This window comes from Leucoraja erinacea, chromosome 32 (genome assembly GCF_028641065.1).
Source record: "Leucoraja erinacea ecotype New England chromosome 32, Leri_hhj_1, whole genome shotgun sequence".
NCBI classification, from domain to species: Eukaryota; Metazoa; Chordata; class Chondrichthyes; order Rajiformes; family Rajidae; genus Leucoraja; species Leucoraja erinaceus.
Genome location: NC_073408.1, coordinates 18,902,168 through 18,930,140, shown reverse-complemented (window position 1 = coordinate 18,930,140; position 27,973 = coordinate 18,902,168). Strand labels below are relative to the sequence as shown.

General features: G+C 44.4%; 1 protein-coding gene across 3 annotated transcripts in view; it reads left to right on the top strand.

Moving 5' to 3' along the window:
* pknox2 (pbx/knotted 1 homeobox 2) overlaps window positions 1–27,973 on the top strand; it is a 409,128-nt gene that overhangs the window by 367,530 nt on the left and 13,625 nt on the right. For all 3 annotated transcript variants that reach the window (XM_055660838.1, XM_055660836.1, XM_055660837.1), the window contains one exon: window positions 18,974–19,050. In XM_055660838.1, coding sequence (XP_055516813.1) covers window positions 18,974–19,050 — 77 coding nt within the window. The remainder of the gene's footprint in view (window positions 1–18,973; window positions 19,051–27,973) is intronic.

Below are 27,973 nucleotides of genomic sequence, written 5' to 3'. Positions count from 1 at the left end.
TAGCTTGAGTGAGTTGGACCTTTGCATGTTCAGGTCATAGGAGGTCTTGATTGTGAAATTGGATGAGTGCTATGATTGGAAAGGACACATGTCAAAACTGATGTAAATGCATCCCAAAATGCTTGGTGTCAAGAGAGTCAATTTAATTGTCATTTGGACCCCTAGAGGTCCAAACGAAATGCCGTTTCTGCAGCCATACATTACACACAAATAGAAATAGTGTTTTGGCTAGCCTGACAGAAGTGGCACAGTGGCGCAACATTAGAGTTGCTGCTTTACAGCTCCAGGTCCCGGGTTCGATCCTTACTACGGGTGCTGTCTGTACAGTGTTTGTATGTTTTCTCTGTGTCTGTACGGGTTTTTTCCAGGTGCTCCAGTTTCCTCCCACACTCAAAAGACATGCAGATTTGTAGGTTAATTAGCTTTGGTAAAATTGTAAATTGTCCCTAGATTGTAGGATAGCGCTAATATACGTGGTTATTGCTGGTCGGTGTGAACTCGGTGGGCCGAAGGGCTTGTTTCCACACCGTTTCTCTAAAGTCTATAAAGTTTAAGAGACATCAAGCAACATGGAGGACAAAGAGGACTGCTTTGGGGCCACCTCCTGCACCCACACACAACTGACTGACTTCATCCACTTCACCACCAACTTCCATCCGGCACTCAAATACACCTGGACTATTTCCGACACTTCCCTACCATTCCTTGACCTCACTATCTCCATCGCAGGTGATAGACTCCTGACCGACATACACTACAAACCCACTGACTCCCATGGCTATCTGGACTACACTTCTTCCCACCCTGCCTCCTGTAAGGACTCCATCCCTTACTCCCACAATTCCTCCGCCTACGCCGCATCTGCTCCCAGGATGAGGCGTTCCACACCAGGACATCTGAAATGTCCTCATTCTTCAGGGAACGGGGATTCCCCTCCTCCACAATAGATGGGGCTCGCACCAGGGTCTCTTCCATACCCCGCAATACTGCTCTCTCTCCCCATCCCCGCACTCGCAACAAGGGCAGCGTCCCCTAGTCCTCACCTTTCACCCCACCAGCCGTCACATACAACAGATAATCCTACGTCATTTTCGCCACCTCCAACGTGACCCCACCCCTCGCCACATCTTCCCATCTCTCCCAATGTCTGCCTTCCGCAAAGACCGCTCCCTCCGCAACTCCCTTGTCAATTATTCCCTTCCCTCCCGTACCACCCCCTTCCCGGGCACTTTCCGTTGCAACTGCAAGAAATGCACCACTTGTCCCTTTACCTCCCCCCTCGACTCCATTCAAGGACCCAAGCAGTCGTTCCAGGTGCGACAGAGGTTCACCTGTATCTCCTCCAACCTCATCTACTGCATCTGCTGCTCTAGATGTCAGCTGATCTACATCGGTGAGACTAAGCGGAGGTTGGGCGATCGTTTCGCCGAACACCTCCGCTCAGTCCGCAAGCACATACCTGACCTCCCGGTGGCTCAGCACTTCAACTCCCCCTCCCATTCCCAATCCGACCTCACTGTCCTGGGTCTCCTCCATTGCCAGAGTGAGCAACACCGGGAAATTGGAGGAACAGCATCTCATATTCCGCTTGGGGAGCCTGCATGCGGCGGGCATGAACATTGAATTCTCCCAATTTTGTTAGCCCTTGGTGTCTCCTCCCATCCCCCAGCCCTTGTGCTCCTCCTCCTCCCTTTTTCCTTCCTACTCCCCGCCACCCCCTATCAGTCTGAAGAAGGGTTTTTGGCCCGAAACGTTACCTATCTCCTTCGCTCCAGTGATGCTGCTGCACCCACTGAGTTTCTCCAGCATTTTTGTACCTTGGAGGAGATCATATTGGGTACGGCAACATAGTAATTAAATTACTGCATTAATATCGAGAAACCTGGACTAATGGATGCAGTGACCTGTGTTTGAGACCATGGAGAGAGTGAGACATTTTAATTCTGTTAATTAAATAAAGCTGGAATTAAAATGCTAGTGTCAGTGATGGATTTGTTATAAATACCCATAGGTTTCACATGAGGGGATGAGATTTGCTGTCCTTTCTCAAAGTGTGTGACTTCAGATCCACCAAAGCACTTGACCGAACTGTAATTTGGGATGGGCATTAAACGTTGGGTATCCAGTGATGCCCACAACACAATCTCAATACATGTAGGCATTTGTGCAGAGCTAGAGATGTATTCATTCAACCTGTGCCAACTAGCAGTGGCATCTTAAAGTGATTGCTACCAACATCTTGTCACAGAGGCATAGACCATCTACTGTCTCCATGCCTCACTGGAACCCCAGCCTTGTCTGGGGTTAGATTGCTGCTCTGCAAGAACTAAGACGTTTCCACAGGAACAGGTTGTCGTTCTTTGAGAACCGAGAGCTGATAGCTCGGGGCATATCAACAGCTGGCTGCCAGCATGTGGGACCTGGTTATCTGAATTGACCTGAGTCTGGTCTCTCTGACGGCCATCGTTTGTGACCTGGGCTTTGCCGATATGCGGTCCTTTGCCTACACTGGGAGTGCTGACCTTGGCCAGGACGTTGGCGTATCTTTCCCTCCTGTGGATATCAGGCAACGTGCTCACCTGGCCTTGTGTCAGCCAGACTACAACTCCTCATCGTGAGACACTGCTGTCACTGGGGTATTGTTTCCAGTTCCTTCCAAGTCGGCTGCAGGAGGTGCTCCTCAGTTCACGTAAGCAGTCGGCAGTGGAGAAGGACATTGGGCGTGGGCCTGCAGCAGATAAGGAGCGCTTCGATACATGCAACACATGGATCAAATATTGGACTGCTTTTTTCCCCTTGTAAATGGTGCAAAACAAATATCAGCGTCTGTATTTGTGGTTGTGCAAAAAGAATCTCACTGTGCTGTGCATGCGTGACAATAAAAAACGCTGTACCACAGGGTCCTTCCCAGCTAGGTGCTGTCAGGATCATCCGCCAAGAATGTCCTCCTGTTACTGAACAAGGGGTTATGCCTAAAGATAACACAAAGTGGTGGAGTAACTCAGCGGGTCAGGCAGCATCTCTGGAGAAAAAGGGTGGGTGACCTTTCAGCTCGTGACCCTTCTTCAGTCCCGAGCCGAAACGTCACCCATCGTTTTTCACCAGAGACGCTGCCTGATCTGCTCAACTACTCCAGCACTATGTGTCTGTCTTTGGTATAAACTGGTATCTGCAGTTCCTTGTTTCTTCAAAGGAACGCGTCTCCCAGCTGCCGAACCGCAGCAGATGCGGGAGTGGTGAAGAGCGATGGTTGGAGGCCAAAATATTGTTCAGCCATGATCATATTGAATGGCGGTGCAGGCTCGAAGGGCCGAATGGCTTACTCCTACACCTATTTTCTATATTTCTATGTTTCTAGCACTGTTAGGAGGCAATTGTGATTGGAAAATATTAAACTATTAGTATCTACCGATGCAGAATAAATTTCTTGACTGCTCACAACAAAGAATTAAAACATTTAGAAACATTAAAGAATTAAAACATCTGAAGAAGGGTCTCGACCCCAAACGTCTCCGATTCCTTCATTCCATAGATGCTGCCTCACCACTGAGTTTCTCCAGCAGTTTTGTCTACCTTCGATTTTTCCAGCATCTGCAGTTCTTTCTTTAACAAAACATTTTATTTCACTCATTGACTGTGGTTTGCAGATGGAGGGACCGAGGAATGGAGCAGATTGTGTTGCAGTGGCCTGACTCACTGGAACGTTCCCAGTTCTATCCCTTGTTGAATGTTCTTTAATCCAGACATAGAGGTGATTTATTATTTTACTTCGGAGTCACGTGAGTGACTACGTGAAGAACCCCGCCAGGACGCATGCGTGTCATATCGCTACACGCATTGCGAAACAGTCAGGTGGGGTGGAACGACGTTCCCCCGCAGCGGCAGTTTTAAAAGCCGGAACCTGCAGGTAAGAGATACTCTGCGGTCTTATTGTGTTTTCCCATACTGATTACAGGTGGGGAGCATGGACAAGTTGAAGAAAGCAACGAGGGCTGCGACAAAGCTGGTGGGGGAGGACCGCGGAGTAGCGGGCAGCCAGCAGCGGCCAGCGGCACTTGAATCACCGATAATGGGATCAGCTGTGCCTGATGTCGCCTCCGCACCGGCCAGATCCACTCCGCGGCCGGGCGGTAAGGCAAAACAAAAAACCAACAAAGTCGTGGACTCAGATGAGTCCGACTTTGAGCAACCGCGGGTGGCCAGCGACCGTGAGCGCTGGAGGCGGATGGAGCGGTGTGTGGAGCATTTGCTCCAACGTGACAGGCTCCGGGAGATGGAGTCTAGTCACTGTGGGCACTATGTAAAATCCACAGCAGCACCTCTTGTAGGGCTGCACAGTGCATCTACCTTGTCAGAGGGGAGTACTGGGGGTCAGTACTGGGCTGATCCTGAAGAGGGGTTTGCAGAAGAGAAATCAAGTATGCAGGGGGTGCAGGAATGTGAAAATCTACTGGACATGGTGTCCAACTTCATACAGCCAGACCAGACTGGCCAAAACCTGGAACAAAAACTAGCTGCCAGTATAGATTATATGTCCTTTAACCAGCTACAGGAACAGGCTGTATTGGACATCACGGCAAGACACTTGGCACCGGGTAAGTGTATATCCCTGAATGTTCCTGTTGTAAATAATTGCATATGGAAACATATCGGAGTAGGAGTTAGAGGCATGGATGTCAATCTCCAAAAGGTATTAAAGCTCCTAACAGCGGGGATAACAGCTTTCACCCGCACAGTAGATGAGAAGGACATGTCGCAGGACCAACAAGATGCACTGGCACTGCTTTGCAACACACAATATGAAATAAACAGCATCAGGAAGAGTGCCATCCGACCTACTTTAAACCCGAAATTCGCGGGTCTGTGCAAACCTGGAAATGTAAAACCACCAATTCTACTATTTGGAGGTAACATATCGAAGCAAGTCAAGGAGCTCGATGAGGAGGCAAAAATCCTGGGGCTCATAAAAGGGACAATCAAAAACCCACTACTGCCATAGACAGCACCCTTACGCACCCACCAGTAGAACAAGACTAACTGGTGAAAGCTCGAAGGTCCGGTACACCGAACATGAGTTTTTTAGGCCATGGCCCAGGCCGGCCTTCTTGGAAGATACGCAAACCTCCAACATCAACCCAACCACAAACCCAGACACCGACACCTCAACATCAACGAAGGATTTACAAAAATAAATAAACCAGCCACTGGTAACTATGGAGGCAGGTGGGTCTGGTTCCCTAAAATTGCGGGGAGCATGGAGGTTGGGGGGAGATTACACTCTTTTCTGGATGCATGGAGTATGTTAACTACCGACACTTATATTTTAAGCAGTATCCAGGGATATACCATAGAATTTATACACAAATACAGCCCTCCAGTTCAGCATGTACCGAACCGAATGTTCGTACTTTCCGGTAAAGAAAAATCAGAAGCGCATGCTGAACTAGAGCGGCTTTACACAAAAGGGGTAATTGAAAATTCCCAACACGAACCACTAGAATTCATGTCCAATATCTTTACCAAAAACAAAAAAGATGGTGGTTGTCGCATCATCATAGATCTGACCAAATTGAATACATTTGTACAATATCTATTATATATATAAAACTCAAATCAGTCCGCCTGCCGTCCGGCTGCATTTCTTCCTTTGATTCATTGCCACGCCCAATCCAGACGCTCAATCTCCGAGATATTTTCCATTTTGGTAGAGATTTTGCTTTTCTTTCTAAGTATCCGCTCTTCATTTCATTTCGTCGTGTTGAAGTACATGTTTTTAATCAAATCCTTCTCCCCCCCCCCCCCACCCACCCCCAAGTATTTCAAAAATAAACAGGCTTCTCCATTTATATGTCAGCTTCCAACACACTTCGAAACAAAGTTGCAAGAGAGGAACACTGAACTTTTCACTGCTGCAGCAGGCAGGGATTTTTTTTAAAGAGGCAGGGCAGTGCTGGAATCTTACTTTTGAGAACGGCTTCAGTTCCATTGGAGGAGACGGGTGCATGGTGGAATATTGGGTTGGGGGATCACACCATTGGGGGAGCAGACCCAACGGGTCTGCACTTGGTCTAGTATTCATTTAAAAATGGAAACCTTTGTTACTGCAAAACAATTGATTTCCAAAGGTTACTTCATGGCTAGCATCGATTTAAAAGATGCTTACTATTCAGTGCCTATACGAGGTGACCACAGGTGTTACTTAAAATTCAACTGGATGGGACAGCTCTGACAATATGGAGCGCTTATAGAGCTCTGGCAATATAGAATGGGTTAAAATCAGCCCCCAGGCTGTTCACAAAAATTTTTAAACCAGCCCTAGTGTTTCTACGGAAATGAAAACACATGGTCATGGCATATCTAGATGACATATTTATTGTGGGCAAAACTTTTGAATTGGCCAAACAAACTGTAACAGCCACAAATTAGTTATTTGAAAAACTGGGGTTTATTATCCATCCAGTTAAATCTAAATTAACGCCTTCCACTACTATGGACTATTTGGGGTTCACCATTGACTCAGTTCACATGTCGGTGTGTCTTTGTCAAAGGGAAAGGCTATAGACTTAATAGAGGCTTGCAATAACCTCATTGACATCAGTAAACCATCCATCAGATTGGTAGCAAAAGTAATTGGCAAAATGGTGGCTGCTTTTCCATCCACACAATTCGGACCTTTACATTACCAAAATTTACAGAGAGCAAAAATACGAGCACTCAAAATCAATGCTGGTCATTTTGACAGACCAATGAAGCTACCAATCAAAGCTATAATGGAACTAAAATGGTGGATAGATAACATTCGGTTTTGTTTCAATCCAATCATTATCAGCAACCCTTCTATGGTGCTACAAACTGATGGCAGCGCACTTGGTTGGGGTGCCACCAATTCCATCTCCAGCTGTGGAGGTAGATGGACTGCACAGGAGGCATCATTATTACTAACACTGGGCATAAACTACCTGGAAATGTTGGGTGCATTCTATGGCCTAAAGTCATATTGTTCTGGGTTATATCACCAGCATGTTAGACTACAGATTGACAATACCACCGTGGTAGCATATATCAACCACATGGGTGGAAACAAATCGACATCATGTGACAATCTGGCTAATACAATTTGGCAATGGTATATCCAGAGACATATTTGGATATCAGCTACTTACCACCAGGTAAGCTAAATTTAGTGGCAGACACCAGGTCACGCAAATTTAATGAAAACACCGAATGGATGTTGAATAAAAAAGTATTTGCTGATATTACAGCATGATATGGAACATCAGATATCGATCTATTCGCATCAAGGCTTAATCACCAGTTATCAAACTATGTTTCGTGGGAACCAGACCCTGGGGCAGCGGCGACAGATGCATTTTTGCTGCATTGGGGGAAATTGTTTATTTATGCATTCCCTCCTTTCTGCCTCATCAGTCGGGTATTAAGGAAAATACAGCAAGACTCTGCGTCTGGTATGTTGGTAGTACCCGATTGGCCTGCTCAACCATGGTTCCCTGTGATACTCAACATGGTACTAGAACCATGTATCACCATCCCGAATAGACCAGATTTATTGGTTCATCCCTTAACAGGGAATAGCCACCCATACCATAACTATATGGATTTATTAATATGTAGAGTCTAAAAATACCTCTACTACAACTGGGACTGACGGACCGAACAGTCAACATGATTTTGGCGGCCCACAGACAGTCCACCAAAAAACATTATCTGGTCTATATCAGGAAATGGGAGATGTATTGTCACAAAAACAGCATCACCTACAGAGAAATGAACATCCCGTCTGTTCTGGAATTCCTGGCATGCCTCCATTATGATGAGGTGCTCAGTTATAGTGCCATCAACTGCGCCAGAAGTGCCCTATCAAGTTATGGAACAGCAAGGAACAGAGCGTTAATCTGTTGGGACACTCCCACTGGTAACAAAACTTATGAGGGGAATTTTTAATACCAATCCCCCAAGAACCAGGTACTCCCAAATATGGGATGTGAGTATTGTCCTGACGATGCTAAGAAATTGGTCTCCAGCAACAGCTCTGTCCCTACATAGACTGACATTAAAAACAGTCATGCTAATGGCTTTGGTCACGGCACAAAGGGTACAGTCGTTACATAAATTAAGACTGGACACATGACTTCTTCATCTGGAAATATTATGTTTTATATTTATGAATTAGTTAAGCAGAACAGACAGGGATCAGCTGGCCTCAATATAGAATTTAGGTCTTACCCAACAGATGATCGTCTCTGTATAGTAAGAGATTTGTTGTTATACATGGAGAACACGAAAAATCATCAGAGGCTATGAGAAGGCACTTTTAGTCAGCCATAAGCAACCACACAAAAAAAGTGACGGTCCAGACCATCTCAAGATGGCTGAAACAGGTTCTAATACAGGCTGGGGTGGATACTAATATTTTTAAATCTCATTCCACCAGGGCTGCAGCTACATCGGCAGCTATGCAGTTGGATGTACCAATGGACCAAATCCTCAAGACAGCAGGATGGCCAGGGGAAAAAACATTCCAACTATTTTATCATAAACCAGCCATTAAACCTGGAACGTTTGCAGAAACAATTTTAAGTTCTGTAATTTAATTTACCCCATAAATAGGGGCTATAATTTTGTGTTAATAAATTTTCATGGATTTCAATGTCGGATTCATGTCTAAATTATGTTGACACAATTCCTCCCACAGTCATTAAGGCAGATGTGATGCATGGACTCGTTTCCACGGCATGAAATCACAGAGCTTTGAAATCTTCACGTAGTCACTCACGTGACTCCGAAGTAAAATAGTAAGATTAAACGAGAACTTACCAGTTCGAAGTTTGATCATTATTTTATGAGGAGTACGTTGAGGGAATACGTGCCCTCTGCTCCCACCCTTGATCATATACTCAACTGGTATTTCTTCTCTAATCTTATTATGTTCAGTCATTACATTTATCTGTGATTTCACACCACTGCTTTGAAGAATGACACACATGCGTCCTGGCGGGGTTCTTCACGTATTCCCTCAACGTACTCCTCATAAAATAACGATCAAACTTCGAACTGGTAAGTTCTCGTTTAATCTTACTAATTATGTGTACAGTTGCTAAGGAACCTTCCCATTGCTCTCCATCAAGCAGATGAAAGCGCTACAAGGGAATGTGTCACTTGACAGATGTGCAGAGTGTGAACGGTGTCAGGAGGCTGCACTCTGGCCTATTATTCTACTGATCTGATACTCTGTGAGGGATCCTCTTGACCACATTCTGATAGGGCCGTTCTTTTAAAGCTTAACACAACTCCCGCGGCCCTGAGATGTTAATGAGGTTACATTTAAAGGTCAATTGTTGACAATCATTACATAGAACAGTACAGCACAGGAATGGGCCTCTTGGGCCACAATGTATGTGCCAAAGACGATACAAGATAAACTAATCTCATCGGTTTGCACATAGCCATGGGGTCAAACAAAGTGGAAACAGGCCCTTTGGCCCAATTTACCCACCGTTGAGCAACATGGCCCATCTACACTTAATCTGCCTGCGTTTGGCCCATCTCTCTCTCAACCTATCCTATCCATGTACCTGTAATTCAAGTCAAGTCACATTTATTTATATAGCACATTTAAAAAACAACTCTCGTTGGCCAAAGTGCTTTACATTTGTTATAAGAATAGTATAAACAAACAAACAAACTACATACATATATATATATATATATATATATATAGCCCTCGCTCAGTGGTCGTCAGGAAAAAAAAAAAGAAAAATGATTCAATTTATTGTCATTGTCAGTGTACAGTACAGAGACAACGAAATGCATTTTTAGCATCTCCCTTGAAAGGGAGACACAGGGCGTCGCGGTGTGCCCGCGCCTGCCGCCATTCCATTACAGGCAAAGGTGGGTGAAGTGTCTTGCCCAAGGACACAACGACAGTATGCACTCCAAGCGGGATTCGAACCGGCTACCTTCAGGTCGCCAGCCGAACTCTTAGCCCATTGTGCTATCTGTCGCCTGTTGCATTGCAGGCACTCACCAACATCTGCATAAAAATGCACATCTCCTTTAAACTTTGCCACTTTCACCTTAAAGCTATGGACTCTAGTCTTTGACATTTCCATCCAGGAAGAAAGGTTCTGATGGTCTATCCTAGTTATGCGTATCGTAATTTTATACACTTAACAACTCTCCCCTCAACCTCTTTTGCTATAAAGAAAACAATATGTTTATCAAATGCTCGTTGTAGTTTTTGACCTGCTGAGTTCCTCCAGGATTTTTTTTGTCTAACATTCTGGTAAATCTCTTCTGCACCTTCTCCACATCCTTCCTGTAATGGGGCGACCAGAACTGTACACAATATTCCAAATGCAGTCTAACCATAGTCTTATAGAGCTACAACATGACTTCTTGACCCATATACTCAATGCCTGGCCAATGAAGGCAAGTATTCTAATAGGGCATGGGTAGACAAAAGTGCTGGAGAAACTCAGCGGGCGTGGCAACATCTATGGAGCGAAGAAGGGTTACGGCACGAAACGTTGCCTATTTCCTTCGCTGCTGCACCCGCTGAGTTTCTCCAGCACTTTTGTCTACCTTCGATTTTCCAGCATCTGCAGTTAATTATTAAATATTCTAATAGGGCTATTTTTTTCCCACTCAACCAAACTCCTGGGGTCCTTTGGTGTTTACTGAGTTTTCATTTGAAGATCAGTTATTGACTATCATTACATGGCCAGCTTACACTGAATATATTGTAAAGGCTGGAGATGTATACATAACTCCCACCATGTTCTTAGTTCTATAAAGTCCTGTACTATTATTGAAACTCAACCCAGTGTCGATATATTTTCTGTACAGTACTGCAGAATTGTACTAGTACTGCTTGCGTCCACCTGCATTTATGAAGGTCTCTGTTCAACCAAAGGTTCCTGGTTGCTCAGATGACAAATTCTTCAGGATGTAAATCTTCCTGTCATAAAGGTTAGTTTAGTTTGGAGATACAGGGTGGAAACAGGCCCTTCAGCCCACCGAGTCAGCAGCGACCAGCAATCTCTGCATACTAACCCTATCCTACACACACTAGGGACAATCTTACATTTATAAATTTCCACCAAGCCAATTAACCTACAAACCTATACTTCTTTGGAGAAAACCCTCGCATGCCACGGGGAAAATGTCCAAACTCCATACAGACAAGCACACGTAGTCAGGATCGAACCTGGGTCTCTGGCACTGTAAGGCATTAGCTCCTCCACTACGCCATTGTGCCACCTACAATTGGTCTCATTGCATGTCTGGCCAGTCCACTGTTGATTGTGATGTTGCAAGTAAAACAGTGGCACATTACAGCTTTCACAAGCAGGTTATTGCCAGTAAAATTGCTGATATTGATTCCTCAGGTGTTTATACTTCAATCACAGCATTTGTCTGCAAGTGGCCTTAATGAATCCACTCAGTTGGAATGAACGAGTCCTGTTTGTTTCCTAAGGGATCAACATAACCACATCTGTTTACGAGGAAGCAAAATCCACTGCTCACTGTGAACCACTGCCATTTATTGCTGCTTTAAGCAATGGACCCTTGGGTGACAATTTAGTTTTAGTTTAGCTCAGCTTAGTTTATTGTCACGTGTACCGAGGAACAATGAAAAGCTTTTGTTGCATGCTAACCGTTTGGCAGAAAGACAATACATTGATTACAATTGAGCTATTTACAGTGTGTAGACACATGATAAGGGATAGACACAAAAAGCTGGAGTAACTCAGCGGGACATGCAGCATCTCTGGAGAGGAGGAATGGGTGACGTTTTAAGTCGAGACCTTTCTTCAGACTAGTTATGGATAAGGGGAACGAGAGATATAGCTGATGATGTAGAGAGATAAAGAACAATGAATGAAATATATGTAAAAAAAGTAATGATGATAAAGGAATCCGGCCATTCTTAGCTATTTGTTGGGTGACTACGAGAAATTGGTGCCACTTGGGTGGGGGAGGGATAGAGAGAGAGGGAATGCCAGGGTTACTTGAAATTAGAGAAATTATACCACTGGGCTGTAAGCTGCCCAAGTGAAATGAGATGCTGTTCCTATACATGATAAGGGAATAATGTTTATTGCAAAGTTGGAATAGATATTGAAGAGTGTGGAGCGATTATAATATGAGTTTGTAGAACTGCTTCTGTGGCTAGCATGCAAATAGCCGCCAGGGTTGGACGCCATCCATTCAGTCCCTGTTCAGCAAGGCGAGGGCTGCTGCAGTCGCGGCACGATGGAACCTCTGCTGTCCCCCCTCTCCCCATGGGCTCCTGTTGGTTGAGTTTCCAAGTCCAGCTGTCCAAGTCATTTAGAAGAATGAGGGGGGACCTCATTGAAACCAACCAAATAGTGAAAGGCCTGGATAGAGTGGATGTGGAGAGGATGGCCACATTTTTAATTTTATTTGCTGCTATGACTGCAGGGAACGAAATTTCGATCAAACTTTTGTTTGTTTGAATGACAATAAAAGGCATTCCACTGTTTCCACTAGTGGGAGAGGCTAGGTCCAGGGGTCATAGATTCAGAATAAAATGTTGTATCTTTAGAAAGGAGATGATTCGGAATTTCTTTAGTCAGAGGGTGGTGAATCTGTGGAATCGGCTATGGAGACCATAGATACATAGACATTAGGTGCAGGAGTAGGCCATTCGGCCCTCCGAGCCAGCGCCGCCATTCAATGTGATCATGGCTGATCATCCTCAATTAGTACCCCGTTCCTGCCTTCTCCCCATACCCCTTCATTCTGCTAGCCCTAAGAGCTCCATCTAACTCTCTTTTGAATTCATCCGGTGAATCGGCCTCCACTGCCTTCTGAGGCAGAGAATTCCACAAATTCACAACTCTCTGTGTGAAAAATCTTTTCCGCAACTCAGTTCTAAATGGCCTGCCCCTTATCCAAGTCGCCGGATATTTTTAAGGCAGATATTGACGGATTCTTGGTTAGTACGGGTGTCAAGGGTTTTGGGGAGAAGGCAGGAGAATGGGGTTGTGAGGGAAAGATAGGTTAGCCATGATTGAATGGTAGAGTCGACTTGATGGGCCGAAAAGTCTTGCTCTTCTCCTAGAACTTATGCACTGCGGGGACTGACATTGCTGCAGGTACTTGTTGGCTGGTAAAAATAAGCATAATCTCCTGAAGAATGGATATGAACCCATTTATGGTGCACGTGAACTTTTCTCTGTCCCTCTGTCAGGACCTCTCACAGGACTCTTTTGAGATGTGGGCTCATTGTGCCGATTTTAATCGCTCTTTTAAAAACATATTTAACTGACAAGTATAAGGCTCAACAGAACAATCACCAGAAAATAAACAACAGTGGCATCATCTGTCTTTTTTTTCAAAAATTACTATGCCTTTCATTTTTGAAAGGTTGAAGTTTGAGGCTTGAAGCCCTGATGCAGAGTGATATACGAGGTTAGAGAACTGCTTGACAGATTCTCCTATACATTACTTCAGGCCCCAATTACCACTGATTCATGCAATTAGAAGACTTCATGGGCTTGTGTGCCAGGCTTGGCTGCACATCCTAATGAGGCCCTGAAGGGGGTTAATGACAATCTTGTCCATGGACTATTGAAAGCAAGAGCCTAAGCAATTTGTACTGCTTTAGATTCCTTTAACACTTTGTATTTCTGCTGGTATTTGGTGCTGACAACAGACGGATCAGGAGCTGTTTTTCCCTCAGTGATTGTGAAGGATGCCTGTTATAACGACGCCTTGCAACAAATTAATTTTTAATTTGATTAAAAGTTATTAAGATTTCTCAGTCTTGATTGTACAGTGAGATGTGCCCCTAACATTTGACTGAAGGGAACACTGTAAACAAATTGAAAACATTCAGAAAGCAAGGCCACTGAAACACACACCTTTTTACCATGCTGTTGTGATGATGTAGAGGCATACAGCAGGGAAACAGGCCCTTCGGTCCACCTTGCCTATGCTGGCCAAGATGCCCATCTACACTAGTCCCACCTGCCCGCATTTGACCCATAACCATTCTAAACCTTTCGTATCCATGTATCTGTCCAAGTGTATTTTAAAATTAATTTGTGTGGAGTTATGTTCACAATTGTGATAATGGAATGTTACACAAAAAAGCTGGAGAAACTCAGCGGGTGCAGCAGCATCTATGGAGCGAAGGAAATAGGCAACGTTTCGGCCCGAAACGTTGCCTATTTCCTTCGCTCCATAGATGCTGCTGCAACCGTTGAGTTTCACCAGCTTTTTTGTGTAACCTTCGATTCTCCAGCATCTGCAGTTCCTTCTTAAACACTATGATAATTGAATGTTAGTTTTTTTTTTAAAGGACCAAGGTTGTTCATATTTCCAACCTCTGTTATCGCATCAGTTAGCACAAGTGAACATATCCCAAGGTTCTCATGTAAGTCAACCCTATGAAGCTCTTACAAATATTTGTAAAAATAAGTCAGGACAGCACCTAAATATAAGCTATAAGAGAACCAGACACATCTCCATTGATCCCAAAGGGATATGATGGTGGTACAGTGGTTAAGCAGCCAGAGAAGTAGCCCATTCAAGCAGCCCATAGAGGTGTGTTCAAATCCTACCATGTCACCTGTGGAATTACAATTCAGTTTAAAATGAAACAACCTGGAATTAAGAAAGACTTATTAATGATGATCATGAATTTAAAGATTATCTGAGAGTTAACCATGATGACGATTGCAAATTGGAAGCTTCAAGTCAACTGTACATACACTTACTCAAGGTCATCCCATCTGAAGAGGTAGATAGATGCCTCCAACATTACAACACTCCATCTACACTGCAGTGATGTGTTGGTCAATATGATGAACTCAAGTATCAAGTTTCACCTACAGATTGGCTCTGAAGTGAATGAACTAACTGTTGCTCAATTGTTTACTAAGAGATTTGTTGCTTCACATCTTGGTGTGATCAACATGTACTGTACTTCCATCAGGGGGATCATTGTCAATGGGAGACTGTAGACAAATCTCACAACTGAATAGGCCACAGTTCCAAACATTTTCCCTCCAGCCCTTCCTGAAAAGAGGCACACCAATTGCCACCCTCCAATCCTCTGGCACCTCTCCTATATTTAAGGACGAGTCATAAATTTCAACCAGGGCTCCCGCAATTTCCTCTCTAGTTTCCCTCGGATATATCTGATCAGGCCCCGTTGATTCGTCTACCTTCAAATACGACAGTACCTTCAGTACTTCCTTGACGGTAACTCTGACTGCTCTCATGACACTTCCAGTCACTGCTCCAATTTCCTCCATCCTGCTGTCTTTCTCCTCGGTAAATACAGAGGAGAAATACTCATTGAGGACCTTGCCCATCTCCTGTTACTCCACATCGGTGACCACTTTTATTCCCGAGAGGTCCCACTCTCTAGTTATCCTTTTCCCCCTTATGTATTTGTAAAATCTTTTGGGATTGTCTTTTATGTTACCCATCAGAGCTATCTCCTGGCCCCTTTTTACCCTTCTGATCTCCTTTTTTAGTTTGCTCCTTGGTTTCCGAAACTCCTCATGGGATACACTTGATCCCAGCTGCCTATACCTGTCCCATGCATCCTTCTTGTTTTTGACTTTAACGGGGACATACACATCCTGAGCTTTCGTCAGCACACTTTTAAAAACATCCCACTGGCCTGATGTTCCTTTCCTCTCAAATAACCTGCTCCAATCAACTAGAGCTAGATCTTCTCTCATACCCTCAAAATTGGCCTAACCCCAGTTGAGCATTTTAACACGTGGACCCTCTCCGTCCCGATCCATAGCTATCTTAAACCTAATCGACTGTGGTCACTGTTCCCAAAAGGCTCCTCCACACACACACACTTCATGAACTTGCCCTTCCCAATTTCCCAATACTAGATCTAGCGTTGCCCTCTCACGTGTGGGAGCCTCTACATACTGTTTAAGAAAACTCTCCTGAACACTTTTGAGGAATTGCACCCCATCTAAACCCTTCACTCTATTGATTTTCCCAGTCTATATTGGGAAAGTTGAAATCCCCAACTACAACAACCTTATTTGACCTGCAGCTGACTGCAATCTCCCGGCACATTTGCTCTTCTAATTCCCGTTGTGGGGTCTGTAGTACATCCCCCAACAAGGTGATCATCCCTTTCGTGGTCCTCAGCTCCACCCATATAGCCTCACTAGACGAACTGTCCGTAATGTCACCTCTGAACACAGCTGTGATATCCTCTTTAACCAACAAAGCAACAGAGAGTCATAAGTTATACAGCACAGATACATGCCCTTCAGCCCAACTTGTCCAAGGTGCTCCTTCTAAGCTAATTGCATTTGGTCCAGATCCACCTAAACCTTTCCTACCCATGTACCTGCCTAAGTGTCTTTCAAATGTTATAGTTGAAATTGTTAAAGAATGCAGAGCAGTAAAATTGTAGTGAGGGTAGTCTGTAACTTCAACAAAGAAAACCACCAACCTTGGATCTCCGTAACTAATCCAATTGAAGGACGGCAAATAAGCAAGGCAAAGAATGGAGCATGGATTAAATGTCAGGTCAAATAAAGAAACTGGAGACAAATGGTTTAAAGAAGCAAGAAAAAAAACATTATTTCAATTTTTAAGATCGCCACACTGAAAGGCAAATAATTAATATTTTCCAACCCTTTTTAACAGGGTAGTATTTTATGCATCAAACTGGGCAGTTAGAGGAGAATTGGTAATTCACATTATAACTCGTCTACCTCACGAATAAACTAATTGAATGTGTTTCAGTTGTCATATTGTTTCCAATTCTGTGATAGAACAATGCAGCAATGACTGATATTCAGATTCAGAGGGTAGCACAGTAGCATAGCGGTTGAGTTGCTGCCTTACAGCACCGGGGTTCAATGCTGACCATGGAGTTGCACATTCTCCTGTATTGGGACTGCATGTGTGGAGTTTGCACATTCTCCCTGTGACCGCGTGGGTTTTCTCCGGGTGCTCCGGTTTGCTACCACATCCCAAAACCCAACAGGTTTGTCAGTTAATTGGCTTCTGTAAATTGTCCCTTGTGTGTAGGATAGAAATAGTGTATGGGTGATCATTAACCAGCGTGGGCCGAAAAGCCTGTTTCCATGCTTTATCTCTATACTATACCAACTTAAACTAAACTACAGTCTTTAACCATGCCTGGTTACTACAATGTTTGCATATAATGACAGAGCTGGGTTTCTCTGACATTTTGACACCTATTTTGATGACTATTTTCAGTGAAAATGTTCTGCTGCATACATGTTGAAGAGATATCATTTTCACATTTTGGACAGTCCTTATCTCATACCAGGGAGTGGAATCCTGATACTGAATTGCGAACTGGTCTATGTAATTAGTTTTTGTAAAGGAGCATAGCAAACTGTACGTGGAATAACATTAACAAAATTAACTTAATTTTTGCAGTCATCTGTTTTTTTGGGGGAGCTGTATTTGCTGAAATGGAACATTGTGTTACATTCAATTAGCTTGACTTTGACATCCTGAACAAAAAGATTGGTTGCATGAATTATAGTCCTTACATAGCACAAGGGACACAATATCCAGTGTTTTGATGAAGTAGGTGAACAAACAGTTAACTTCTCCAAGAATGATAGAAAAATCAATTGATGAATCGTGTGTCACAGTGCCACAGCTGTAGAGTTGCTGCCTTAAAGAACCCAAGACCCTGGATCGATCCTGACTAAGGGTGCTGTCTGTATGGACATTTGTACGTTCTCCATGTGACAACATGCTCCGGTTTCCTCCCACATTCCAAAGACACGCAGGTGTGTAGGTTAATTGGCTTTGGTGAAGTTGTATACTGCCCCTAGTGTGTAGGATGGTGCTAGTTTATCGCTGGTCGGCTCAGACTCGATGCATTGAAGGACCTGTTTCCACGCTGTAATTTCTGAAGTCTGAAGCTTAATGATAGAATGCATTTGGTGAATTCACAGTAAATTAAGAACAGAAAATGAACTAAAGCGAATAAATAGATTTAGAGAAAGAGGAAAATGGTGAGGGACGAAGATAGAAAATATAATAAATATAATAAAGAGGAACTGCAGACACTGGTTCATCTGCAGAAGGGTCCTGATCCAAAATATCAACTATCCATTTTCTCCAGAGATGCTGCCGCTGAGTTACTCCAGCATTTGTGTCCATATCAAGTAAGAAAAAAAAATGTTGACCCTCTGGAAAACAACAAATCGTAAACTGAAGGAATGAGACTCAACACATTAATCACTTAATTGCTGGGCTATAGGGGATGATTAGTAGTAACACATTGTTAAAACAAGTACTTTTTAACAATAATTACAGTATAGTAAACAAGCAAGAGTTATTCGACAGTTACAAAGAACTTTATGAAATTCACGAGAAAGTTACAGACTTGATGCCCGTTCCACAAAAGTTGTACCAAATTAGTCCAATGGCCAGCTATTTGAAGATAGATACAAAAAGCTGGAGTAACTCAGGGGTCAGGCTGCATCTCTGGAGAAAAGGAATAGGTGACGTTTCGAGTTGAGACCTTTACACTTCACAGGTTAGCTCTTCCTTACGTTATTGTTGACTTGGTGTACATTGAATTAAAATTCTGTATTGTGTATTTTCTTTCTCCCTTCTCTTAATCTCTGCCACTTGCCCCAAAGAATGCTGAATTCAAAAATGCATTTGTCCTCACTGCTCCATTGATCAGAGGAGATCAGATCACAAGCTCTTCTTATCTGATAAGTCTGTTACTTTGCTTTAATTACAAAAGTTTAAAGAGCGCTCAATTCCTTCAGGGACTATGGAGTGCAGACTGGAGCCAGAGTGAGTAACGCTCCCCCCGCCAGTGTAGGCTGGGGCAGCTGTGCCGTCTCCACAGTGGGTTTTACTGTGAGAACTTGCCACCGTCGGGCCCATAAACTGGTGCAGCTGTTCTGACAGAGCTTGTTGTTATTCTCCTCAGCATCCGTACCCGACAGAGGACGAGAAGAGACAGATCGCCGGCCAAACGAATCTCACACTCTTACAGGTCAACAACTGGTAAGAGCCACTTGAAATGTATGCCTCGTTGATGACAGATCGATAGTGTACATTGTTTTATTTCCATACTTTAATGAGCCCATGTCATCCTTGGAGAAGAACACACTGACAGGAGAATAATGAGGTGTGGGAGAGCAGGGGTTACAAATTCTTGCTTCAGGCCTGCAAATTCAGTAATCTGATGGAAGAAATCCCCAATGACCTGGCTGAGGTCAGCTCATTCTGTACAGACACACTTCAGTTGAAAACCTTCCCTTTATATTTTTGATTTCAATAATTAAAGAATTTAAACCCATGTTTTCAAGAGTTCTCATCGACTGACCCTGAATGTAACAAGGGTGTAATGCAGAGTCAAGTGAGTAATGTGACTGCAGACAACTTGGTTTACGAGGAAATCCAGGGATTTCAGTGGGATTTATTATATTGGGCTCTGCTCTCCGTTCTCAGATTGATAAACTCCTTAACTCTTCCAGACCTTTGTCCATGTACGACGAATATATCAGGAATACTCTTTAATGTGATCATTAGGGATGTGCCTGGTATACATAGAGCAGAGGAAATTCCTCATTTGCTGTTAAGAGAAGTACAGTTCAATATTAATTGAAATTTACAAGCTTGGTTTAATTTCAAAGTGTTTCCTTAGAAACAGCGGGCGAAGTCTTCCTGGGAATTTATGGCTAATCTTCATCTTCTGTCATCATGACAGAATGTGTGCTAAAGTATCCAGCACACTGGTCGGTGTGTCCATACATAACACTCCTGGTTTCTGACTGTTTAAATTAAACTTTAAATCGAATTTGCAGATTACTTCTGGTTGGGGAAAGGTATGGCAGACAGGATAATTGAAATTTATGGCACAGGAAGAGGCCATTTGCCTGGCCATGTCTACGTTTTAGTTTTTGGTTTTAGACATACAGCGTGGAAACAGGCTCTTCTCCGCACTGAGTCCACGCTGACCTACAATCGGTGCTACACTACACAATGGGGACAATTTACAGAAGCCAATAAACCTGCAAACCTGCATGCCTTCGGAGTGTGGGAGGAAACCGGAGCACCTGAAGGAAACCCACGCAGTCACAAGAGAATGTACAAACTCTGCACACACGGCACCCATAGTCAGGATTGAACCTGGGTCTCATTGGCTCTTTGACTGGATTGCGCAAATGGTCCTGTTTTCTGGTTCTTTACCCCTAATCCTACATTATTTTCAGCTTAGAATAACACATACGCACATCTCATTTCAACTTTTTACTGTGTCTACGTCTGCCATCCTTTCTGTCTGTGGGCTCAGGCCTTGATGTCTTGCTACAATTACAACCGTTTTCATCATTTCCACCCAAGTTCTTTTCCGATTGACTAAACCTTGAGTCCTCAAGTTATTGGCCAGTCTCTCACTGGAAAAAAAGTTTCTCATTTAAGCCCCTGTCTCACTTTCCCGAGTTACTCACGAATTCTCTCGCGTTTTCCCCTTGATTCAAACTCGGAGAATTACGGTAATAGCCAGCCGTAGGTATTCGGGGCTATTTTATTTTTACAAGTGGACATTTTTCAACATGGTGAAAAAATGTCCTGACTTACCTGATGCCCCGAGTACCTACGGCTGGCATTACGAGCCGCTACAAAATATCTACGGACTCCTACGGACTCGCTACGGACATTCTCCGAGTTTGAATCAAGGGGAAAACTCGGGAAAATTTGTGAGTAACTCGGGAAAGTGGGACAGGGGCTTTTACTCTTTGAAACTTTCCCACATTTCCCTCATCCAGAGGGAAAGATATTTTACACTATTTAGAAACAAAATAACAATGTACAAGGTATAGATCTTAATTGTGTGACACTGCTTATGTCAGTGCTGGTTCATTGAAAATTAACTTTAATGGAGAAATGGAACAGTGACCATTTCCAGGTCATTTCGAGTCACTCTGAGAACGTTAGCCTGGGCACTTTCAAGCACTTGTGTGTCACGCAGGATATCAGAGCATCTCCGAGGAAACCAGAGGACCTGGAAAACCCTGTTTGCAGTCACAGGGATAATCTGCAAACATCACACAGGCAGCACCCGAGGTCAGGATCGAACCCGGGTCTCTGGCGCGGTGATGCAGTGGCTCTACCAGGTGTGCCACCCTGCTGCCCAGATGAGGACAGAGGGCGTATATGAACTTTGTTTGTTTTGGCAGGTTGAGTGTAGTCAGCTGATACCAATAGATTTTGGAGGCAGTTGGAGGAATTTGCAATTGGGTGGATAAAAGAAAAAAGTGAGTGAGGCAATCATTTTGTTGGGAAACTGAACCGGCTGAATGAATGACTCCAACTTCTATTTCCAATATTCTCCGCAGTGGTCTGATTGAATGACGGGACAAAGTGGAGAGTGGTTCTGTACCGTGTCTCTGTAGGGTGAAATCACAGATGGTTCCTTCACAATGGACCACACAGTGGTGCGGAGCAGAGCAGACTCGATGGGCTGAATGGCCTAATTCTAGTCCTGTGCCTTATGGCCTTATGACCTTCTGAACAGTAGGGATTAAAGGGTCACAAAGAGTAGGGATTAACGGATCAATTTCAGAATGGCAGGCAATGACTAGTGGGGTACCGCAAGGCTCGATGCTGGGACCGCAGCTATTTATAATATACATTAATCATTTAGATGAAGGGATTAAAGTAACATTAGCAAATTTGCAGATGATACAAAGTTGGGTGGCAGTGTGAACTGTGAGGAGGATGCTTTGAGGATGCAGGGTAATTTGGACAGGTTGGGTGAGTGGGCAGATGCAGTTTAATGTGGATAAATGTGAGGTTAGAAACATGAAAGAACAGGAACGCAGATTATTATCTGAATGGTGTCAAGTTGGGAAAAGGGGAAGTACAATGAGATCTGGGGGTCCTTGTTCATCAGTCACTGAAAGTAAGCATGCAGGTACAGCAGGGAGTGAAGAAAGCTAATAGCATATTGGCTTTCATAACAAGAGGAGTTGAGTATAGGAGCAAAGAAGTCCTTCTGCAGTTGTACAGGGCCCTAGTGAGACCACACCTGTAGTATTGTGCGGAGTTTTGGTCTCCAAATTTGAGGAAGGACATTCTTCCTATTGAGTACGTGAAGCATAGGTTCACGAGGTTAATTCCGGGATGGCAGGACTGCCATATGTTGATAGAATGGAGCGGCTGGGCTTGTATACTCTGGAATTTAGAAAGATGAGAGGGAATCTTATTGAAACATGTAAGATTATTAAGGGTTTGGACACGCTAGAGGCAAGAACCATGTTCCCGATGTTGAGGGAGTCCAGAACCAGGGGTCACAGTTTTAGAATAAGGGGTAAGCCATTTAGAACGGAGATGAGGAAAACCTTTTTTGCACAGAGGGCTGTAGAATTCTCTGCCTCAGAATGCGGTGGAGGCCAATTCTGTGGATGCTTTCAAGAGAGAGTTAGATAGAGTTAAAGATAGCAGAGTCAGAGGATATGGGGAGAAGGCAGGAACAGGATACTGATTGTGGATGATCAGCCATGAACACTGTGAATGGCGGTGCTGGCTTGAAGGGCCGAATTGGCCTACTTTTGCACCTATTGTCTATTGATTCTTGATTAGTATGGGCGACAGGTTATGGGGAGAAGGCAGGAAAATGGGGCTAGGAGGGAGAGATAGATCAGCCATGATTGAATGGCTGAGTAGACTTGATGGGCCGAATGCCCTAATTCTACTCCAGTTCCTTATGACCTCATGTGAACTTGTAGAGTTGTCCACATAGTTTTCCTGTTCAATTAAATGATTTCCTTGTGCTTTGATCCCAGTTTTGGGATCGCTCTCCGGCCCTCATGGGCAAGGCTCTGAAGGCTCCACCATGAAGATTTGCCCCTGATTGATTGAAATAAACAGGCCATTCGGCCCTCCGGGTCCATGCCGACCATCGACCAACCGTTCAGGCTAGTTCTATATTATTGAACATTTGCACCCACTACTTGCAAACTAGGGGGAATTTACAGAGGGCCAATCAACCTCCAAACTGGCATGTCTTTGGGACGTGCGAGGAGATCAGATTACCCAGAGGAAACCCGCGCGGTCACAGGAAGAACGTACAAAATTCACACAGATAGCACGCGAGGTCAGGATCGAACCTGGGTCTCTGGCGCTGTGAGGCAGTAGCTCTACCAGCTGTGCCACTGTGCCGCCCCTATCCCACATCAGTGTTGGCACTCACCACCAGATCATACTCCGTCAGTGGAGACTGGCGCACGACCAGGGCACACCAGTGAGGCAGGCCCACGCACTCCCCAATAACACAAGGAGTTAAAAGCCATCCTTCCTGCAGCAGACTGTGAACAATTTTGACAGAAAGCTTATTGAACATGCTTCTGCCAACCTGGCTGCGGGCGTCTTTCCAACACCGCCCGGGGTTAAAAGGAGAGTGACAGACAAAGCAAACCTTGTTCGGGGACCTGCAGCAGTTCAGCTGTTCGCTGTGTATAAAGTCAGAGACACAGCAGGTCCTATCTCCTTGGAAGAATTCATCCATTATGTGTGCTTTTAGCCAGAGCATTATGGTGAAGTGGAACAGATAGACTTAGGGAGGTGGAAACAAAGGGACACTTTACAGGCAGATTAAACTAAGCACTGTGGTGAGCCTCTACCCACACACTGCACTGAAAACGGTTGGCGCAGCAAAGGGCTGAAGCGGAAATGCTTTCAGATATCTTTACGGCAAAAAAAAAACTTTGTTCAGAATGTTTCGGAGACTTAGGTTGCCCAGGCCACCAGCATTCCTGAAACGCACACTCAGCGGTCGCTGAATGTAGCAACCCCACATGTCAGGATGACCACTGCAGACAGTGAATTAGTGTTTGCGCAGGAATCCTAATCAGAAGCTGATCGCACGATGACAGTACCCGTGGTTTGTGACCTTTCTCTGGTCAGTGTGGGCTCTCCTAATGTTTAGTTTTTTTAGTTTCAAGATTCAGCGCGGAAACATGCCCTTCGGCCCACCGAGTCCGCGCCGACCCCGCACAATAACACCACCCTACGCATACGAGGGCCAATTTCACATTTTTATACCAAGCCAAGGAACCTACAAACCTGTACGTCTTTGGAGTGTTCTGCTTTTTTTTTGCAGCGGGTGTGTAAGGGCAGAGGCAGGGAAATAGGTTGCCGATGCCACAGCTGATGAATGTCTAAGAGGATTTTGTTTCTGGTTTTAGTTTGGAGATACAGCGTGGAAACGGCCCATCCAGTCTACTCCACCATTCAATCATGACTGATCTATCTTTCCCTCCCAACTCCATCCTTCATTTCTTCGCCCCATTACCCTTGCCATCGTTACTAATCAAGAATCTGTCAATCTGCTTCTGAAAAATAGCCAATGACAGCCTCCACAGCCACCTGTGGCAATGAATTCCACAGACTCACCATCCTCTGACTAAAGAAATTCCTCTTCATCTCCTTTCTAAAGGTACGTCCTTTTATTCTAAGGCTGTGCCCTCTGGCCCTAGACTCTCCCACTAGTGGAAACAACCTCTCCACATCCACTCTATCCAGGTCTTTCTCCCAGAGCGTGATGGGTGGCTGGAATGCTCTACCAGGGGAGTGATATAGTGTGGAAACAGGCCCTTCGGCCCAACTTGCCCACACCGGCCGACACGTCCCAGCTACACTGGTCTCACCTGCCCGCGTTTGACCCATACCCCTGCAAAACTGTCCTATCCATGCACCTGTCTAACTGTTTCTTAAATGTTGGAATAGTCCCAGCCTCAACTACATCCTCTGGCAGCTTGGTTCATACACCCACCACCCTTTGTGTGAAAAAGCTAACTCTCATATTCCTATTAAATCTTTTCCTCTTCATCTTAAACCAATGTCCTCTGGTCCTCGATTCACCTACTCTGGGCAAGAGAATCTGTGCATCTACCCGACATATTCCTCTCATGATTTTATACACTTCTATAAGATCACTCTGTGCTCCAAGGAATAGTCCCAGCCTACTCAAGGGGTGGTGGTGGAGGCAGATAATATTGGTGTTTAAGAGGCTTTTAGTTAGGCACATGGATATGCAGGGAATGGAGGGATATGGCATCATATTTGACACATTGGAGGCTGAAGGGCCTGTTCTTGTGTTCTTCTGTTTGTGTTCTATGTTCACATCTTTCTTCAGTACCTGCGGCTGAAAACTATAACATCATCTTGTGCTTTGGTTTTGTTTTTTCAATCTCGTCACTAATTTTCAGTGAAGACCAATGAAGCTTTGGCCATTGGTTCATGTTAGTGATTCTTTCTGTCGTCATTCTGCTTGACATTGAAGTTGTGTTGTAGTTCGCATGGAATGAGCCCACTTTTCAGAGGTCCCCTTGGGCTATTGGAGCTGTAAAGAGAGGGATGTGATAAGGGGACACAGAGTTGACCATTCAACTCTGAGACTATTCAGAAATCCATTTGCATCAGCTAGCTATTTTCCCTAACTGCTTACTCTACAGGGAGAGGTTGAGCAGGCTAGGACTCTATCCATTGGAACACAGGAGGATGAAGAGTGATCTTTACAGCTGTACAAAATCACAAGAGGATTAGATGAAATGAATGTAGGGGAATTGAGAATCAGAGGACATAGGTTTAAGATGAGGGGGGATCGATTTAATAGGAACCTGAAGGGTAACTTTTTTAGAGGTTTTAGTTGAATCCTGTCTAATTCTGTCACCCAGTTGACGGTGAAGGGCAGCCACAGAGTAGAAATGAGATTGAGATTTTATATTTTCTCAGTGAGTTTAGTTTAGTTTAATTTAGAGCTACAGTGTGGAAACAGACTCTTTGGCCCACCATATAACCATATAACAATATAACAATTACAGCACGGAAACAGGCCATCTCGGCCCTACAAGTCCATGCCGAACAAATTTTTTTTTCCCCTTAGTCCCACCTGCCTGCACTCGTACCATAACCCTCCATTCCCTTCTCATCCATATGCCTATCCAATTTATTTTTAAATGATACCAATGAACCTGCCTCCACCACTTCCACTGGGAGCTCATTCCACACCGCCACCACTCTCTGCGTAAAGAAGTTCCCCCTCATATTACCCCTAAACTTCTGTCCCTTAATTCTGAAGTCATGTCCTCTTGTTTGAATCTTCGCTATTCTCAAAGGGAAAAGCTTGTCCACATCAACTCTGTCTATCCCTCTCATCATTTTAAAGACCTCTATCAGGTCCCCCCTTAACCTTCTGCGCTCCAGAGAATAAAGACCTAACTTATTCTAAGTCCGAGTCCGCTTGGTATTCTAACACCAAGTCCGCATCGAGCAACGATCCCCACACACTAACACCATACTAGGGACAATTTACATTTATAACAACCCAATTAACCCACAAACCTGTACGTCTTTGGGGTGTGGGAGGAAACCGAAGATGTTGAGGAAAACCCACATAGTGAGAACGTACAACCTCCGTACAGCCAGCACCTGTAGTTGGGATTGAACTCGTGTCTCTGGCGTTGCAAACACTGTAAAGGGCCTGTCCCACCAGCATGCGACTCCATGTGGCAAGCGCGACCTAACGTGGTTGCTTGAGCCGTACGGCCTCGCGGGGCCGGTCCCACTTCGATCGCCGGAGCCGCATGGTGTTGTGTGGAGCTGGTCCCGACATCGCACGGGGCTCCGTAAAACTGACCGTGTTAAAAAATTCCGCGCGGCAACGGCCTACCGTCCCGCAGCCACCTCGTCGCCGTACACACCGCCTCGACGCCATACGCCCGTTCGGACTTCGCTCGAACTTCACGTCACTCATTCGACCTCCGAGCATACGGCGTCGAGGCGGCTGCGGGCTTTAGGTCACGCTTGCCGCATGGAGTCGCATGCTCGTGGGACAGGCCCTTAAGGTAGCAACTCTACCGCTGTACCACCTTTAGGTTGAAAGATGAAATCAACTTTCCTCATTTGTCCCTGTCTTCATGAACATGCAACACAGCAGGATACGGGGGAAACAACACTGGGTGTTCTGTGGGGCCTCACTGTAAAATAAAATTATTTGGCTCACAGTTCTCTGGTATAATGTTCCTGCATATTTACCTCTCACTTTGGAAACGTAATAATGATGGTAATCTGACACTAACTGTAATTACCTCAGTGCCAATGGTTTAAACCATTAAACACAATGCCGTGTGATTACACCAATTAAATCAATTTACTTTTAAAATAGAACAGGTACAGAACTGAAATATACAACAGAATCAGTATCTACACGCCTCAGGATATTACATATGAAAATAATTTTACATATGAAATGCCATATTCTGCACTTGCAGTTTTTAATATGTTGCAAGGCCACAGTGTCCATGATATACTAATCCTACAAATATCTCATGATGTAGCCGGTGGCTGTATTAAACGTCTTGGCTTTTGTTTCTGACTTCCCATTTATTATCTGTAAGATTATTGAAACAATCAGTTTGAGATGATGACATTGGATCAGGCAGCCTTTCCACTCTTTTCAGACCAAAAGAGTTTTGCGTACCTTCCCTGGAAAATTTCTGTAACTACCTTGTGCCCGTGGGGTGTGTTTAAATCGGCAGCTTAATATTACAGTCAAGTGCTGCCATCTCCAGGAAGTTCGTGGTAAATCCAGTGTTGGTCTCATTGAATAAATCCGAACCATTTGCGAGATATAGAAACAAGGAATTGCAGATGCTGGTTTATACCGAAGATAGTCACCAACTGCTGGAGAAACTCAGCGGGTCAAGCAGCATTTCTTATAATTGGGCAGTAAATATTAAAAATATGATTCACCTGCTGGACAATTCTGCACAGCAGGCGGACTGGATGGTAATGGAAAAAGGGGACTGCTCCCCGAGTAATATAGGAGCGACCATCCTCTCACCAATAAATTTGAATAATAAAAATTATAATAAAAATCCAATTATACATAACACAATAAGAACATGGAAACAAATAAAAC